Source organism: Pseudonaja textilis, chromosome 3 (genome assembly GCF_049901715.1).
Source record: "Pseudonaja textilis isolate UNSWEBS1 chromosome 3, rPseTex1.2, whole genome shotgun sequence".
Lineage (NCBI taxonomy): Eukaryota > Metazoa > Chordata > Lepidosauria > Squamata > Elapidae > Pseudonaja > Pseudonaja textilis.
Window position 1 is genome coordinate 158,751,285 of NC_141992.1, and position 20,602 is coordinate 158,771,886.

Sequence of the window (20,602 nt, forward strand, 5' to 3'; positions counted from 1 at the left end):
ATTTACAGGAGGTGATAAGCATCCTTCTGTTCTGCTTCCTGGACTGATGGTTCTCTTTATTACATTCAATGTAGCTGCAAACATTATTGCAGACAGTACATTTTCAAATTACAACGAAAGACATTACATAGATGTTAATTTCTAGGTATCAGCATTTCCTGAATTTAGCATGTGTTGGAAGCATGCAATTGAAAATGTATGTTTTGACAACACAGAGCATTGTGTGATTTCATTGCCTGTTGTCATGCAGATGCTTTTTTTGGTTGGAAGCCTATACTTTGCCAAGAACAATAGTTCAGACTTATTTAAGCTGATATCTCCAGTTTCCACAAGTTCACTTTAAATGTGTCTGACAATTTGAATGGCTGTTGGTGGTTTCCTCTTTACCTAGCTGTTTGGTTGTCCTAAATAGCCTTTTAGCTATTCCATGCTGTCTGAAATACAATTGCTTCCTTATATCAGCTCTGAGATCATCCCAATTAGATCAGTTTTATGATATTTTAAGATCTTGAAATTAAGTGAAATGAAATGAAGATGCCTAGTCTAATCTCCTGTCGTTTAAGTGCTTAATTTTATTTCTGTATTCATAGTTTGTCCCAAGCAAGCACCTGAAGAACTGTCTTCCATTCGGGACTCAAGCCTTACAAATGCACCGATGCAAAGCAAGCTAGTGTCTTCCTTCCAGCAGCATACCAAAAAGGCACTTAAACAGGTAAAGTAACATTTCTTGATCGAGTTTACATTTGCATATCTAAACTAATTGAATTGAATCATTTATTTTTACCCGTTTATTTTTACTTACATTTTATACAAATGATTTTTTTTTACAATAGATGCAAAATTCCATGCTAATAGGCATCTTACCCAAAACAAAAGTATTAGATGAAGTAGAAACAGTACTGAAATAGAACCATATTAATAAGTGAGTGGAAGTGACTTCTGGTTTGAAGGGCTTCGGCGACAGACAGAAATCTACCATCGTGCGCGGTTTCTGTCTGGGCTCGCCGCTGGAACGCTCTGAGCTGGCTGGTTTCGGGGCTAAGCCACCCTGTAGAGGTGGTGAAGAGGGGGGAGACCGCCAGCAGGGTTGAGGAGAGCCTCATCTCTCCTTCTCAGCTGACCATTACTCCCTTTCCCGAAGGCAGTTGTAGCGGTGGTCAGAAATGGCCACCACAAAAGGAGAACTCGACCGGAAAAGAATGTGCAGGAGGAAGATAAGAAGTGAAAGTTTTGGCTGATCAGGTTAAATTGTAAAAGCAACAACTAAGGTACCCTGGAATTTAAACCTTCAAAAAATAACATCGCACCCAAAGAAGAGTCAGAAGCAGCGAAGGAAAGTGAAAAGGGAAAGGTTTGGCTTTTTTCCTTCTCTCTCCTTCCCTATAGTGACAACTAAGAGACTTAAATAAGAAATCGGAAAAATACGCTTTGACATCAATAGGCAATTAAGCTGAAAATAAAACAAAATGCCAAAGGGATAATAAAGATTTCTGGACATTAAAAAGTTTTCTTTTTCATAAGCAGGAAGGGAGAGCAAAAGAATAAGGGCAGGATCTGGAAGAGAGAGGAGACTGCCTGGAATTAAAAAGAATTTAAAGTAAAACTTCAACAAGACTTCTAAAAGATACATTTTAACTGAAACTTTGCAACTAAATAGTAACCCCAGGAAGAGAAAGCGGGGAAAAAAAGAGCAAAAAAGAAACAGCTTGCGTGTATTTGGATTATTTGGTGATCTTTGGATTCTTGGTTATTATATTCGAATGACTAAAATCAATCGGGTGGTTGTTTAAAAATTTATACAATGGCACCACTTCTGGATGAATTGAAAATGGAACATAAAAAGTACAAAGAAGATGCACAAGAAGGGAAGGGTTCTTTTGGCTTCATTTTTCAATTCTTAGAAATGGAGATTTGGAACTGAGAAACAAGAAACGACTGCAAAACAAGAAGACTGGGACAAAGAAGAAGCCATCTTTAATGAACAAGCAATGTTATATGGGGAAGAAAAAGGAAAGGGGGGGGGAAGAGAATGGAGAATTTAAGACTTAAAAAAACAACCAAAGAAAAGAAAAATAAGTAGAAAAATAAGTATAATACTGGAAAGCAACAGAAAAGGGGAATACAGAAGAGAGAAATAGAGGTAGAGAGACAAGGGGGTAAAAAGGGGAGAGAGAAGAAGAGAGGGAAGAAGGAAAGGAAAAGAAGTTACAAAGGACCAGAGCAAGATATAGAGAAACAGGACCTATTTAGAGATAATGGGTGAAAATCTAACTGAAAAAGGGATTCTGTAAAGGTACATAAGATTGCATTGTTATATTAGCAATAGAAATAACTTTAGAAAATTGGAAACAACGTATGATTAAAATGAGGGATAAAATAGTGTAATTTAGTGAAATGTTTGTGAATAAAATAAGTGAAATAAAATAAATGAGAAAATTGAATTAGGAAAGAACGGGAACATTTTAATTAGTTAATGTTTTATAAAATATAAGTGAAGGAGGTGAATTAACTATGGAAAGCTTATAATTGTTCCCACAGAAGTATGATATTTAATTGAAAAGTAATGTTAAAGATGTTAAGACTTTAATGAATATTAATATTAATGATAGAATTGAAATGGAATGGAATGTTGTTTTAATTATATACATTTATAATTTTTTCTTTTTTTAAGAATACAGTGTGTATTTTAAGAATGTACCAAGCAGAATTCGAATGGAAGTTATGTATTATATTGAATGTTACAACTTTAGGAAAAAGATATAGAGGCGTCATACTCCAATCAGTAGGAGGAGGAGAAATTTTGTTTAATTAAAAAGATAATAGATAATTGAAACAGGACAGACAAAAAATATAAATACAATGATTTGAATTGAGATGAGATAATTAAAATAAAATTGAGAAAATTAAAAGAGGGGAGAAGCTATGCAGAAAATGTAAAATAGTAATAAGATATGGAATAGAATATAAAAATGAGCATGAACCTGAATGTGTGTCTGTACGAAGAAATGTAACCTGGGATTACGCTACTTTCAAAAAAGATGTTTTATTTGTATTTTTTTTCTCTTTGTGAAAACTCAAATAAAATTTACAAAAAAAAAAGTGGGTGGAAGCTTCAGATGCTGAAAGATATGTCTTGCAACTTCCTGGATTTGTGTCTTCCATGATTTTAGGTCCCTGATGTGTTGGACACATTTCCAAGGCATGCTAAAATGCCATCTCATATTCCGGAAAAACTTTCTATATATATAAAACATTGAGGTGTGTGTTCTCTCGTTCTCTCTCTCTCTCTCTCTCTCTCTCCCTCCCTCCCTCCCTCCCTTCCTCCCCCTCCCTTCCTTCCTCCCTCCCTCCCTCCCTCTCTCTCTCTCTCTCTCTCTCTATCTATCTATCATCGAAATAGAGATATATAAAACACCTCAGTGTCTTTGTTTGATATGTGCAAGAATCTGATCACTATGTAGCAAATCTGTGGTTCTTCAGGTACCACATTAATTTCAATTACGTATACAGTACTGGAAACAGTACTTAGGCAAAACACATCCTGGCTTGTTTCTAATTCTGAAGTAGGAGCTGGGGAAAAATAATCTTTCCTCTTCCATGGGTTAGCATGGGACAAAGGTAAACACCTAACGGTACCTACGGTATCTATTCCATTACCATAGGGGAAGGGATGTGTTTTTATCAGAACAATGTATGATTTGTAGAAGACTATAGTTAAGAGGTGAAGCATGCCACATTTCAGTGCTAAGGGCTTTCAAGTTATACAATCTTTTAACTGAACAATTGTTTGGTCAGACCACTTCTGTAGCATCCACAAATCTCACAGCAATTCTTTGCCACTGACATTTGAATAATCACAGTCTTCTTTCGCTCCCATATCTATCTTGACATTGCTATTATATGACAAAATAACAGCACTCATAGTAACACTATGATTCATAATCTGCTCATCTTTCAGTATGATATATGCCATTATTTGTCAGCAATGTCAATTCTTTTCAAAAGAAGAGTTGAATATAAATTTGGCATCTGAAATGGCACTATCCAGAAACAATAGGAAGATATTTCAGTTTGGTAGGACACTCTGTCACTAACTTCAAGGTGGCAGTCTTTGGGGAAAGGAATTTTAAAAACCAATTTCATTGTGAAACAGTTGAGATATAATTCATTGGGAGTTTTAATACTATTATAGTTTAATAACATAATTTTAAGGAGAGGATTTGGTTTCCTTATATCACTGTATTAATTAGCACATTAATACATGATGGTCTGTGTCAGATGTAATAACTGTTCTGTCAATGGCCTGTATCTAAAATGTAGTTTTCACCCACTGTGCCATCTGATGTATCTCTATAATTTCCCACTCCACTGCTCCATCATGGGAAATTTGGTGTGTTTGTGTGTGTGAATGTATGTGTATGTAAATATATGTGCATCTGTAGAATGCAGTCTAAAAGAACTTGCATACTAATTATATTACTCTTCAAAGTTCCATAAGAAATTAATGTGGTTTTTGTATCCCTTTGGAAAGGAAATAGAAATGGAATAGTTCAGAGTTTCACAGGGAAACTAAATGTGGATAAATATTTTCATAGGAAATATTGAGCCCAGCAGCAAGGTGAAATAAGCAAATATCAACTGAGGGCAAAATCCATAAATATCATTGCAGTTGTCTTGATAGCATAAAATATTCAAGAGAAAAATGCAAATTCATAGTCATTCTGCAATACTAAACAAGCAGTGAAACTTCCTTTCAAAAAGATTATCAGTCTCAATTGTGTTTACCTTAAGGAGGGAGTCTTCTATTCTCCCTTCTTTTCCTTTTATGCTCCAAGTATTCATTACCACCAGATGCAGGCAGCTGGATTTGATTTAACTCCAAACCCTGTATCCTATCTCTTAGGTGAATGAACTTTAAACAGCAATTTTTGTTCAGAAAATTGCTGTTGGGAGTCAGTTTTGCTACTGTATATCTACTCTTCAGACCTTCTATTGCTTTTATGTACTTACAATGTGCTTCTGTTCTACTACAAATAGCCCACAGTGCTTCTGAATACACAGAGATGTTAAGCAATTATATGTGACACATACCACCTTATATTAACTTACTGGATCTATTTTGCTGTACCGGGAGGTGAACCTTTAACATGTCCTGGGAATAAACTGCTTACACTGTGGAGTGCCAAAAGCATCATGGACTTGGTTGACAATTTTTATTTTTTTGGCTCTTTTGCTGATTTCCAAACTCTTCTCATGCGTTATTCAGCATGTTAGGCAAAAGAATGAAACTTTGAATATTTGCTCTGATTATATTTCAGTTTATTTTTCTTTAAATCAATGCTAGATACAGATGAATGTAATGGAAAATTACGTGATTCAGACTATTAGGGTTTTTTTGACCAGTTACTTTCACTGATGTGAGGACAATACCATTAGACTCAACCATTCTACATTTGTGACTTTCTCCTGCTTCTATCTTTTCTAGCCATCATTGAGACAATGTGAATTATTTTGGCACAAATATAGTTAGGATGACCTTAGAACAGGAGTGTCAAACTCATGGCCTGGAGGCCAGATTTGTCAAGTGCTGGCCCCACCCCCACCCAGTTTAGCCAAGGGGGAAAAAGTCCTGATACGTCACGTGATGATGCCGTGATGACACAAGTTTGACACTTAGACACTGCCTTAGAAATTGCTATCCATCATTCCTGGGATCTGTTATTGAACCAAAATTCAAGACTTTCTTGTCCATAAAAGTCTCCTTGTATCCAGCCATGGTTGTTCCCATTAGTCTCTCAACCAGTCATCTTGATTTCCTTGGTAAAAAGATAGGATTCATATATCTAAAGGTTGTTCCTGTAGCCTGACTAGAAGTTAGTACAGTTGAAGCAATAAGGAAATGACCAGTGGCCGCAGTTCCTGACTAATTCCTGCAGGGCCAGGAATTTGAGGATATTTTTTTAGCTTTAGTTTCCAGTCATATTTAATGGGAAATTGCTGTGGGCATATTGAATGGTTTGCTTCTGAATATTTGGCAACGCAGTTTTGGAAGTCTCCAGAGGCCAAACAATAGGGTTTGCGGGCCATCTGTCTGGTGCAAATGGCCCATCACTATCTTACTAAAAGATACTGAGTCAGACTATTGGTCCATCTAGTTCAGAGTTGTCTGCAATGAATGGCAGAGGCTATCCAGGACTTCAAGTCGGAATCCTTCTGAAGATACCATGTAGGTCTTCTCTTGAGGTACAGCTATGCAGACAAGGCTGAGATACAATTAAAGAGTTGTGAGCTGGACTTCAGCCTGACTGATGTAGACAGTGATGAGGGAAACGCTGCTTAGGTAAGTATATCTGAGTTATTCAATATTTATATTCTTTTTTCATTGTAACTATTCTCCTTGATAAAATCATTTCCAGCATGTATCAGTGAGTTTTGACAAAAGGGTTCATCGTTATATATTGTCATTTCTCACAAGACATTTTTACTTTATTTTTTTCAGCAGTACCAAAAAGCATTGAAGGCATTGGGTCAATTTCATTAACATTGAAGGAAAAGAAGTTATGCTTTTCATAGAGACTTTGCCACTGGAACATATTCTATGATTTCAAAAAATATATTAAAATTGTATTATATTAACTTGAAAAGGTCAAAAGTTAGTTCATATAAACCTGTTAGCTAAGAAAGAAGAGTCCTGTCGGATGCCCATGCATTCAGCTGAGCACTGGAGATAGACCAGGCTGAATGTAGGCCTTTTTCATAAACTCATTAAACCATGATGAAAACAAGAGAGGGAACATCATACTAGCAAGTATAATCCCAGTCTGTTTTGTAAATAAATTCATGATTTTTTTTGTAATTTTCCTGATCCTATTCTTGAAATACTACATTTGATTAAACTGGGGTCAGCCAAAGGCAGCTTGGCAGATGCCAAAACCCAGAAGAAGGCTTTAAGTGAAAGGATTTGGTTGTTGAACAGAATTATCTTTTGTCTATTACAAACTTGGTGAGAAATCTGTGTGCCAGAGCAACCTAAGATGGCTTGTCACTTGGCTATTTGATTCTAAACATAACAAAATGTAAGAGATACTTATACAATGCATATGCTTTCAGATCCTCTTTATGCCAAGTTCAGATGAGTTTTCCCTTTGGACACAATTTCTTTGGTCTGCATGCCTTGACTGAAGAATTAATTAGTGCAGCAAAAGAGGATAAGAAAAGAACTGCTGGTTGTTTGTACAGCTAGTTGGTTGGGAGGTGAAGCATGGAAACAATGTTTGATTGCATCTCATGGTTATTAGTCCCATGAAGAAGTGCCTGCGCAAGTTATTGCATAGTTGTATATACGTAGTTACTTGTACTGCTGCCAGGAATGACACCATTTAGCAGCATACCACGAGAAGGAGGTCTGTTTTTTTGTTCACTAGATTACAGCATTTTTTTGCTCACCAGGTAACATCAGTTACAATACATGGTTGTTTCTTTTTACATGTGTCTTAGGAAACTTCTTCCATAGGAAAAATAATGAGCTGGTACACAGTAGAGAGCTCTGCTAAGGGAAGAGGCAAAAGTTCTTTCACACTGTTGTCCTTAAGCGAGAAGATGAAATTGCTAAACAGCATGGCATCCATTGGATACCATTACATTATTATAATCGATTGTTCACTCCATAAAGAAAGAAAAAGTTAATATCTGTGCAAGTGTGATGTCCATATTTTGAGTCTTGAAGATAGCAGTCCATCTATGCAGTACTAGAATGGGATGGATGGAAAAAGCCTCAGCCTATGGTTAGAAAGATAATGCCACTGATGATTTGTGACAAAGTTCATGGCAGAAGATACATGGAATTAGAGCAGCCAGTGTTGGTTTCAAAGATTTAAACACTATGTAATGTCCTCAACACCAAGTGGCAGAGAAGCCAATGCCATGCCATTTCCACATGAACAAGGAAGAAAGACAAGGAAGAAAGTTTTAATATTTAGGTAGAATAGAAACAGTAAAAGAAGCAAGAAAGCCACCTGATGAACCTAGAGGTAGGGGAGACAGATAATAGAAACCAGATTGTTGTCTTTTTTTCTGTTGTGAATATAATATGGATACAATAAAAGCCATTGCTATGATATATGGTGCTAGCATCCGTTGGAGAAAAGGTATGGAGTCTTATTATGGAATGGAATTTATAGTGTTATCAGATATTATATTCCTGTTATCAGATTCTTATAGTGTTATTAGATATTATATTCCTGTAAAGGTTTCAGTATGTTTTACATTGCTTTATCATTGCTATGTAACATTTCTGGGGCTATGTAACCAATGACCTTGCTAACCTTTACAAGGCATCTCCTGTGTTAGGCACTATATTTCATCACACACATGTTTAATTAACCATAGATGCCAGCCCTCTGGAGCAGGCCCCATCACCAATCCCCCTTGCTTTTCAAATGGACTAGGTCTTTGAGAAGCTATGTCTCATATTCTCCTGTGCTCTGGTTAGTGGTGGGAGATTAATATGGTACAACACATGTACATGGAAAGAGTTCCACACTTATACCCATAGAAGAACCAAGGACATGCTCACTCTTGGGGCAGTGCTGTAGATATTGCATGATCGAACTAATGTTCCTATACTGAGTGCACAATCTTTGGGTCGTGAAAAGTTAAAAAGAAAACCAGCTCCTGTCTTCTGGCAAGCAAAGTTGAACACAGGCATTGTCTCTGACTCAGTGAGCGATTGATTGGCATGTGAGGTGCAGAAATACCTGGCCTCTAAGAATTTAACTTTTAGGGTCTTGCTGCTTGATAATGCTCCTAGTCATCCTGTGGCCCTCCAGTTCAGCCACCCAAAACTTGAGATTTCCTTCTTGCTGCCTAAACTACCATTTTGCTCCAACTGAAGGCACAAAGTCTGATACGACTTTCGTTTCCTACTAACACTCGCCAACCTTATTTTGCACCTTATGCTCAATCTTTGGAGGCAGCAGAGTGGCAGAAATTCTGTATGACCATTTGTTGTCAGTTTATTTATACATGTATTTATTTATTTGTCAAACTTGCACTCGTTGATCAATAGTTTCTAGAATCCTGGTTTTTCTAATAATGTTGTAAGTAATTTCAACTGTTGCTCTGTGCTCTCATTCATAAAATTAACGGGGGCACCTGCGTCTATATAAGAGCTGAGAGCTGTATTCCCTTATTTGGGTTTGAATAAAGGGTCACAGGATAATACCTCTTGTAAGCTGCCTGAGCTCTTCTTAGTTGTTTGAGAATTGGCTTGCTAGCTTCTTGAGAGCATTTTGGATACTTGAAGGCTACATGGGCTGTGGTTCCACAAAAGTACGACTTTCTAGCTGAATAACTACTTTCATCATCTTTGCTGGCTGGCTGGGGCTCCAAAGTAGAAACAAATTGAAGTTTGTCCTTCTGTTTCTCTGCTGAGCACAAGATTCTTTTTTACCACTCCTGTTTTCCTGATTTCTATGGCACTGGTCCCTGATAAAGGTACTGGAGTGGGAGTGAGGTAGATTTACCCTTCTTTATCTTATTATTTTCTCAGTGCCTCAACTCTTTCAACCATACATCAATTAATGCATAACAGTGGAATAATTCTTCTAGATCAGGGGTGTCAAACTCACATCGTCACAGTGGCATCACATGACATATTGGGACTTTTTTCCCCTTTGCTAAACTGGCATGGGTGTGGCCAGCATGTGATTCATTCGGCCTATGAGCTGGAAGTTTATTTATTTATTTATTTATTTATTTTATTTGTCAATTGTTTACAAGATAATAAGTATAAGTGTATACATAATTATGAATACATGATATGGGTACATATAAGAAAAATAAAAGAAACAATAGGACAGGGACGGTAGGCACGTTGGTGCGCTTATGCATGCCCCCTACAGACCTCTTAGGAAAGGGGTGAGGTCAATAGTAGACAGTCTAAGGTTAAAGTTTTTGGGGTTTGGGGAAGAAACTACAGAGTCGGGTAGAGTATTCCAGACATTGACCACTCTGTTGCTGAAGTCGTTTGACAGCCCTGTTTGACAGTTTGACAGCCCTGTTCTATGTTCTCTAAGTTAGAATTAGTACATCAGCAAGAACTCCTCAAAACTGGTTAATCAAACCATAACATTCCACTTCATATTTCTTGCATGTGATTGAAAATCCAATATGTACTTGTAAATGCTGCAGTTGCCTTGCTTTAGCATGTGAATCTTTCCATTTGTTGAGGATTTCCTAGTCTGATCATTAAATGGCACTCTAAATCTTTGCATGGAATTCTGGTAATTATCCAGTAAATGAATCTTTGCCTTCAGTGAGCCAACTTGATTGCCCCCTTTTTAAGCAGAATTGCAACAAAATTGATCCTGGAGAAACAACAACAACAACAACAAAAACCCTGCTGAGCTGCTCCTAACTAAAAGTTTGTCCCAAGATTATGCTACCTATACCATAGCATCATGTAAATTCATTATTTGTATATTCATTTGTTGTTTGTACATCCATTTGTTTCAATAATGCTACAGCAAATTGTTCTTTGGATATTGAAATGCCCTAAGAATCTGATGCCATCTCTACATTCAAAGACACAGTTTGATGCCTGACTGGAGAAAGTAGAGGCTTTCAAGACTGATGAAAGTCTTCAAAATATGCAAGTCAGGAAACAAACATTATAAAAAATATTGGAATTCTACCTTTTCATTGTAGAGTGCAATACAAGTAGTTCTCAATTTATGATGACAATTGGAATTACTGTCATAAATTGGTGTAGTCTTAAAGTGAGTCATCATGTAATGAGACCAGATGTTATGACCAATTTATCAAGGTAGTTAACTGAATCGTGGTTGTTAAGCACTTCTAGCTTCCATAATTGTCTTTGCTTGTTGGCAGCTGGATGGGAAAATTTGAAGATAACGATCAAGTGGGCACAACATGCTGCAACCTTGATAAATGTGAGCCAGTTGCCAAGTGCCTGAATATGATCCTGTGATGATGGGGGTGATGCAACAGTTATAATTGAGGATGGATTGTATGTCACTTTTTCTGAGACTCTTGTTTCTTCAAACCATCTGTAAATGAATAGTTGTAACTCATTTGTAGTAATAAAATCTTGAGAACATGATAGTGTTCTCTGCTCTTTTGGTATAAAAGGAAAACAAGACAGAATAATCTTGAGTTTCTTTCTTACCCCTTGGTCTTTCTCAGGGAAGAGCTCATGTTTATTTAACAACTTTTACATTCTTTCTTCAGACTTTAGCAATGTAATGAACAAGAACTCCCAGGTGTACAAGCTGGAATCAAAAGAGGGAAGCCTTTTTCATGGTCATATTCCTAACATCTGATGGAAAATGGAAAAGGCAAGGAAGTTCCAAAAAGGCATATATTTTTTTCTTTTTTATTATACAAAGAAGACTCTATACATAGAGTCTTCTTTGTATAATAAAAAAGAAAAAAATTATAGCAAATTGTGTCTAGCCCTTAAAAACATGGGCTACTTTATCTATTTACTGAAAAGAAATGTAGGTTGAAAAAGAATTTACATAACATGGAGCACCTAAAATGGTTCAAAATTGGGTATACTTAGATCATGCATTGTCATAAACATAAGTGCAGAGAAAAGCAATCAGGATGATTAGGGCACAGGAGACTAAAACATATGAAGAACGGTTACAGGAACTGGGCTTGTCTAGTCTAGTGAAGAGAAGGACCAGGGGAGACATGATAGCAGTCTTCCAATATCTGAGGGGCTGCCACAGAGAGGAAGGGGTCAAGCTATTTTCTAAATCACCCAAAGGCCAGACAAGGAATAATGGATGGAAACTGAACAAGGAGAGATTTAACCTGGAAATAAGGAGAAACTTTCTGACAGTGAGAACAATCAACCAATGGAACAGCTTACCCTCAGAAGTTGTAGAAACACCATCACTTGAGACTTTCAAGAAGAGGTTGGGCTCCCATCTGTCAGAAATGGTATAGGGTCTCTTGCTTGGGCAGTGGGTTGGCTAGATGACCTACAAGGTCCCTTCCAACTCTGATTATCTATCTATTATCTAAATGACCTAAGATAGACTTATAATAATAATTTGATAGTGGGAATTGAGGAAGACCTTGGGAATCTCTTGGTGAAAGTGAAAGAAGAAAGTCCAAAAGCTGGTCTACTGCTCATTTTTTAAAAAAACTAAGACTTTGTCAACAGGCGGTACCAACCCAATAGAAAAAGATGGAAAAATAGTTGAAATAGCAGATTTTACCTTCTACAATAAGAAAAATGTACAGGAATATTGATTATATCATGAAATAAAAACATGTCAGCTAGAGAGGAAAAACTGTCACTGTTTTAGATAAAATATTAAAGCCCAGAAACATTGCACTTACAACAAAAGTATGTAGAGATTATGTTTTTCCCAGTTGTATGAATTAAATTTTCACATATAGCTGTAAAGGTGGATCATTTGAAGGACTGAGTAGGAAAAATTGATTCTTTGAAATTGTGTACTGAAAATAAATGTTGAGAAATCCCTGGATGATGAGAAAAATAGTTCATTTGATATTATATGAAATAAAACCAGACTACTTACTGAACACTTTAAAATGGGACTAAAGCTTAAACGTTTTGGACACATAATATAAAGAGTCATAGGAGAAAATGTTGATCTCAGAAAATTCAAAGACCACCAAAAAAAGGTGATTAAAGTGGACTAAGTGGCTGATGACACAAGCACAAGCTTACTAGGTTCAAATAAATAATTCTTGTTGAATCAATATTAATTACGTCCCAAAGAATCGAAAGCAAATAAAAAACAATACCTAGACTAGAGGGCCTTGGATCAGCTAAGCCAGGATCATCTTTACTATGGTAGAATGGAATGAAATCTCCATCCACTTTGTAATTTTGCTTCACAATGTGGTTGTTGCAAAATATAGCTTTGTCTAATGTCTCAACTGAAAATGCTCACAAGGCCAAAAGCCTAGTTGCATTTTAGTGTATGTAGTGATGATGAATCAAGATCCTAGTAATATGTATAATTGTAAGTAATCTGATGTATTTCCATCTTTCCAGAATAATTGGTATTGACCAAATGTTGCTTCAGCAAATATTAACAAAAGAAATACTGGATGCTAGTTCTCTGATGTTCGGCATAACTTGTTGACAACACTGGTTTTAGAAAAATGCTGTTTTGATTCTAAATTTGTTTTATTGTTGAAATAACAAACAGCAGTGCCATTAAAAGCAGCAGGGTGCAGGGTGCTTCCTAGTTAGCTTGTTTGCTTTTGTGCTTGGTAGAAGAGAGATAATATTTCCCCACAGGAGATTTTTCAATTGACCACATTAACATCTTAATACATGTTTTTTTCTAAAAAGAAATGGTTATCCTCTTTAAAAAAAAGAAAAGAAGCAATTGAAAATGTGAAAAATGATATATTTTCTGCCTTTCCTGTTCTCATCAGCGTTAGCAAGATTTCTTTCATTACGCCTCTATGGTTTACACACACATTATTTTCTGTTTCTGGAAATTAAATAACAAAGAGGAACCTGTAACTGTTAACATGCTTTTTGTTGTTAACCAATTAAGAAAGTGAATGTAGATCTTTAAGTGCTTGTAATTTCTCAGTTGTTTTGGTACATGTTTACAGAATAATAAGAGCACTGTTAATTTTAAACTATTAATTTTAACTTTAACAAAAACAGTAAACCTCCGGGCCATTTTTTGATAATGGGGAAATATGATACAGATATCCCTCAGCTTAAAATAGTTTGTTTAGTGATCATTTGAAGGTACAAAGGCAATTTAAAAAGTGACTTATAACCATTTCTCACACTTACAACTGTTGCAACATCCCCATGATCACATGATTAAATTTCAGATTTTGGCAACTGAGTCATATTTATGATGATCACAGTGTCATTTGAGTAACTTTTGCAACCTTCTGAAAAGCAAAGACAATAGGGAAGCCAGATTGACTTAACAACTGTGTTACTAATTTAACAACTACAGTGATTTACTTAACAACTATGGAAATAAAGGTTGTAAAATGAGGCAAACTATCTCACTTAGCAACATAAATTTTGGGCTCAATTGTGATTGTAAGTCAAGGACTATGTCAACTTTGGAAGCCATATTGAGACCAGAGTATGTAGTTAGACATAATAACATTCTTTTTCTAATTCAAGGTCATGTTATTTTTGCACATAAGTGAGAGGAAGTCTTAAGTTGGGACGGATGGTGATTGGTCCATGTGATGAAATGATGGGTGCAGGGGTTGGATTTGTAGTTTTTTCTTATTGTAAGGAAGCCCGGAACTTTCAGATTTGGGATTTCCCAGTTGTGCCATTTAATATCAAAATAAACTTTTTAGAAGATGTCTGTCTCGGAGTTATTGGTTGGAGTGAAGATTTGCTGGAACGCTGACATTATTCTGAATCTATAAATAGCTTCCAGCATCCCGAAAGGGGACTGTCTGGGGTGCTGAGCCCCAGTACTGACCCAAAGCTGGAGCAGTGCAAAGATTCAACGAAGATGGAAGAAAAGGAGGAATCTACAGAAGGAACGGTGACAACGGACACTGGAGGATTAATTGAGACCCATGTCCTCCACCTGAAGAATTTGTGCAAGCAATTGAAGCTGCAGAGGAAAGATGGAGGTTAGGCACTCGACCCAAAGAAACATATTCCTAGGAAAGCTGTCAGACTGAGCTGAATCCAGAAATGGGACCGGAGGAGAAGCTGCCTGAACACCTTTCCTACTCCAGCCCTGTGAGCTCGGGCCATGTGTCAGAATGGAGAGGCTTGGGGGCTTTTGAATCAGACAACTCCCAAGACTGGGACCTGTTGCCTCCATCCCATATCCAATCATTGGCAGAGCTAACAGAGCAATTTCAGTGACTTAAAGTGGGAAGTTATATCTCACAGCCACAACCTCTCCAGCCAAGCTGGGCCTTAATTCAGTCCATGTTCACTTTCTCTGGTCCAAGACTTGACAGTGGAACCAGCATGGTGTTGGCTAGAAGTGGCCGAAGAATCAGCTCAGCACAGCAGGCCCAAGCAGCAAAGGAGGGACAGCAGATGCAGCCAGCAATTGGTACCTTACAACCCCCAATTCCTCTCCCTCCACAGCCAGCAGTGAAATTACCCCCTTGGAGAGCATTCCCCCAGGATGGGGATTCTGTCCTGGTCAGGGGTGGGTCCAATACCAGTGGATGCCAGTTACCCCATCTGGTTCGGGACTACCATGGCCCCAAGTAGCAGCAACAATCCTGGCACAGCAATGGGGTCAGCTTAGGCAGCAGGCTGCAGCCACCCCTTCTTTCCCAGTGCAGTGAAGAGTTAAGCAGGTGGCCCCTATTCAACAGATTCCAATTCAGCTGCCCCTTAAAGTACCCCTGGAGGGGGCCCACTTGCAGCCCATGCTGGCACAACAATTTCCAGCTCAGTCAGCAGTCTCCATGGCGATTCCTCACCCCCAGACTAGACCCACCAATCTTCTGAGCTACTTTTGACAGAAAACCTGAAAAACTTGCTTATTTTCTCAGCCAAATCTGGTCACATATAGGTCAATTTGGAAATCACTACGCAAAGATCACAACCTACTTTCCGCAATTACAAATGGGATGAATGAGGGGGACACTTCCATTTGGGTGGCCCAACTATGAGGATGCCCCCAAACTAAATGATGCCGACACATTTGTTGAACTGCTCAGGGCTAGATTTGAAAACCCTGACAATATAGGTGAGAGTTAGGACAAAATAATGGAAATGAAGCAAGGTAATTGACCCTTAAAAAACTTTGTATGGGACTTTAGACAGGTTACTGCACTATTTTAAAGAAGCTATTGATCCAGAAGTCAGAAAAGCCTGCAGTATGAGAGGAATACCAGAGCAACTGAAAGACTGGTATGGCATGTCCATTAGGCTGGATAGAGAAATCCATCCACACCGAAAACCTCCCTCTGAGGGCCCTCCTAGGAGAACTTTGGCCAGACGCCCTCTGATTAAACCTGCTGAAGCTGCTCCTACCCAATCTATAAGGATTATAAAGTGCTATAGATATGGCCAGGCTGGTCATCGGGCAGCTCCTGCACCTGTTCCACAACCAAGGCCCAGTACAGCGGCCAGAAGAGGCAGAAGAACTCCATGAAAGCCTCCTGACATCAGCCAGGCATGCTATAGAGGTTCCTCTCCCCACAGAAACAGCGAGGGACCTCCGGCCAAAGAAACCCTTTCAAAAAGACAGATGAAGAAGAGGACCTCATGGTGAGTGCTGCCATTTTCCCTTTTACAGTTAAAGTGAAGTTGGTAGGGCCTGAGACTGGGGAGGCAGGGGAGGTAGAAGCAGTAATAGATACCGGGTATTCCAGATTCCTTATTGGGCTCCCTATCATTGAACGATTAGGGATAAAAACTAAAACCCTAAAATGCCCAATCAAGTTTGAAGAGGTAGATGGAACGTTAATTGGAGGAGTCCCAGCCATCCAAATTACAGAGTTGATCAAACTAGAAATGGGCAGGCATCATGGACTTATACGATTTGTAGTGGCTCCAAAAATGTCAAAATCTATTATATTTTTGCCCATGGGCCTGGGGAACCCAGAGTGGGATGGAGTCCATCAAATGGCTAGCGTGATCTGCTGTCGTTGGGTCAGGGGGTGGTGGAAGTTGAAGGGTGATTTTTTATTTTTTTCCAGATTTTGTTCTATTGTATTTTATTAATTTATTTGATTCTTTTTGTTAGTTTTTATTGTTTTTATTTTTATTTTTTGTTTTAAATATGGTTTTACATTGTGTAAGCCGCCTCGAGTCGCCATGGGCGAATAGGTGGCAATGATAAATGGGTGCCTATCATCAAATGGGAAGACGGATACTGGAAAATCATAATTGGTGTTGGCCCGCTGCCCCCGATTCCTCCTGAAAAGAGACTGCCAGCCAACAGGTCCACAACCAGAAGCGGTAGCCACCACTTCAGACTCTCCTCCAGGTGAGCCCTGGGTTCCTAAAGAATACAGGGATTTTGCTGAGGCTTTTAGTGAAGAGGAAGCAACATTTTACTCCCCTCATCAAGCCACTGATTGTTCCATTGAATTAGAACCTGGGGCAAAACTGCCCAAACCAAAGATGTATTCCATGACACCAGCCAAGATGACTGAGTTGAGGAAATACATTGATGCCAATTTAGCCAGAGGCTTCATCAAACCAGCAAAATCTAGGTTGGCAGCCCTGGTACTGTTTAAAGAAAAGAAAGATGGCATCTTGAGATTATGTGGACTCTAGAAGTGTGAATGCTGTATGCGTAAAAAACCATGTACCCCCCTCCCCCTAATGAAAGACTTACTAAATCACCTGCCTAAAGGCAAACTCTTTACCAAGCTAGATCTGAGAGAAGCCTACTACTGAGTCTGAATAAAGGAGGGAGACAAATGGAAAACTGCCTTCAACTGCCCTCTGGCTATTTTCCAGTTCTGAGTCATGCCTTTTGGACTCCAAGGCCCCCCCGCTGTAATTATGCAACTAATCAATGAAGTGTTGCATCCACATCTGTACAAGGGGGTGTTCTCATCTGCTTGGTTGACATTCTTATATTCAGCAAAACCATCGAAGAACATGTCAAATTAGTCAGGCAAGTACTGAAAAAACTTTTAGCCACCAAATTATATGCAAGGCTGTCAAAATGTGAATTCCATAAAGAGTCTTTGGACTACCTGGGCTACCAAGTGTCTAACCAGGGGATTGAAATGGACCCTGGAAAGGTGAAGGCGGTGCTAGACTGGCAGCCATCAAAAACATGCAAACAACTTCAAAGCTTCTTGGGTTTTGCAAATTTCTATACATAATTTATCCCTTCATTTGCCAAAGTCACCTTCCCTTTAACAGAGTTACTAAAAACTGGGCCTTCCCCAACCAAACCAAAACCCAATCAACCTCTTAATTGGACAAGGAACTGTCAGAAATATTTTGAGACACTAAAATGCCTTTTTGACGTGGAGCCTATCCTCCAGCATCCATAACTTACCAAACCTTTTGTAGTCCAAGCCAATGCCAGTGATGTGGCTGTCACGGTGATTCTACTTCAAAAGAACTCTCAACACAAGCTGATGCCTTGTGCTTATGTGTCCAAAAAGTTGACAGACACAGGTTGTAGGTGGACAGTTTGGGAAAAAGAGGTATTTGCCATGTGATGGACTTTACTGTCTTGGAGGCATTTTCTGGAAGGAGTGAAGGAGCCTTCTTATGGACTGATCATAAGAACCTTGAGGCTCTGAAGACACCTCGGAAGCTTTCTCCTAAACAAGTCTGCTGGGCTCAATACTTCAAGAGATTCAACTTTAGCATGAAATACATCCCAGGAGGACAAACATATTAGCAGATGCCTTGTCAAGAAAACCCATATTTGACAGTCGCCGGGAGGAAGTGGTACAAACTATGATATCAGAAGCTCAACCTGCAGGCCAAGCAACCATCAGAGGCCAAGCCAAGCGCAGCTCTTGACTCTTAGAAGACAAACTGACAACTGATTTGAAAGCAGCACTTTTAACCGATCCATGGTTTGCTGAAAATCAAACCGATTTGACAATGAATGAAGGATTAGCTTGGAAAAGAACCAAGATTTATGTACCCAATACCCTAAGATTGATGGCGCTAAAACATAGCCATGACTCATGGTTGGGGGGACACTTTGGGTTCCTAAGAATGCTACATTTAGTCAGAAGACAGTTCTTGAGGCCAAAAAATGAAAACTGATGTTGAAGGCTATGTAAAAAGATGTTCAATTTGTGCCATGATGAAACACAGAACTGGAAAAACCCCTGGCCTCCTCCAACAAGTAGCTAAACCAATGAAACCATGGGAAGAAATTGCAATGGACTTTATCATGAAGTTACCAGAGAACTGAGGAAGTACCATAATTTGGACTGTTATCGATCTATTCTCTAAGCAAGCCCACTTTACAGTGTATAATGGACTAACTTTGGCTAAGAAACTGGTGAAAGTGTTTGTGAAACATATTTATCAGCTCCACGGAATGCCTTGTAATCTCAGATCGAGGTGTACAGTTTACTGCCAAGTTCTGGAGGGAGTTTTTGAAGTCCATGGGGTCATCCCAAGAACTTACCTCAGCTTTCTATCTGGTGTGTAATGGCACTGCTGAAAAAAATGAACACTATGGTGGAACAGTACATTAGATGTTATGTAAATTATCAACAGGAGAACTGGGTGGATCTGTTGCTGTTTGCAGAAGTTGCTTACAATAATGCAGTACACAGCAGCACAGGCTTAACTCCTTTCCAAATCACAACCAGCATGGATTTTGTCCCTATGCCAGAGTTGCCTAGGGAACCTCCAACATCCATGTCTTTAACGGATTGGATGGAATCACTAAAAAAGGGTTGGGAGGATACAAAAAAAGCTGTATTGGAAGCTGCTGAGGAATATAAAAAACAGGCAGACAAACATAGACCTCTCCAACCACCATTTAAAGTCGGGCACAAAGTGTTTTTGTTGACTAAATATCTTTAGTTGAAACTTCCTAGTAGAAAGTTGGACCAAAATATTTGGTTCCATTCCCTATATCGAGGGTAATCAATCCAGTGACTGTCCAACTTAGTATCCCTTGGCTGTTGGGGAAAATACACCCAGTATTCCATAGTAGCTTGTTGATGCCTGCTGTTGGTTCTAATCTAAGGTCGGTACCAGAAGCTCCCCCCAAACTTCTGGTAGTACAAGGTGAAACACATTATGAGATAAAGAAAATCCTTGACTCTAGATTATACCGAGGACATTTACAATATTTGGTGCTCTGGAAAGGCTACCTTTTGTCAGAAGCTACTTGGGTAAAAGGTTGGGATATACGTGCAGATAGATTGGTTAACAATTTCATGAACAATTCCCCGACAACCTAAAGGGACCCCTTGGAGAGGGGAGAGGGGGTTAAGGGGGCAATGCATTAACCCCTGGTTGTGTTTTGTTTATTGTATTTTACAGGACATGATTTTTTTCAAGGGGGGACTCCTGTCAGCTTTGGAAACCATATTGAGACCAGATGCTTCCACTCTGCCACATTTGAGTGTGGGAAAGTGGGAAAGGGGAATTTCTTGGAGTGTATGTAGTTAGACATAATAACATTCTTTTTCATGTTATTTTTGTGCATAAGTGAGAGGAAGTCTTAAGTTGAGACGGATGGTGATTGGCCATGTGATGTAATGATGGGTGTAGGCGATGGATTTGTAGTTTTTACTTATTGCAAGGAAGCCTGGAACTTTCAGATTTGGGGTTCCCCAGTTGTGCCAGTTAATATCCAAATAAACTTTTCAGAAGATATCTGTCTCAGAGTTATGGGTTGGAGTGGAGGTTTGCTGAAACGCTGACAGACTACCTGTATTAACAACCTTTGACTAGTCTTCTGTGGCTTGATACTTCTCAGATATGTTGAGACTAGTATACACAGATCTGTAATAGTACTTCAGCAGGGATTCTGGAGTTATATTCCCAAAATATCTGAAAGAAACCAAGTTGGGAAGCTTTGCTTGGCATTGTTTATTTCACAAACTGAATGTGTGCAGATAAAAAAAAAAAAACACCATTGCACTATATCATTTCCCAAAGCAAAGAAGC

General features: G+C 38.6%; 1 protein-coding gene across 1 annotated transcript in view; it reads left to right on the forward strand.

Moving 5' to 3' along the window:
• ASXL3 (ASXL transcriptional regulator 3) overlaps positions 1-20,602 on the forward strand; it is a 132,494-nt gene that overhangs the window by 63,148 nt on the left and 48,744 nt on the right. The window contains exon 5 of the mRNA XM_026699217.2: positions 591-712. Coding sequence (XP_026555002.2) covers positions 591-712 — 122 coding nt within the window. The remainder of the gene's footprint in view (positions 1-590; positions 713-20,602) is intronic.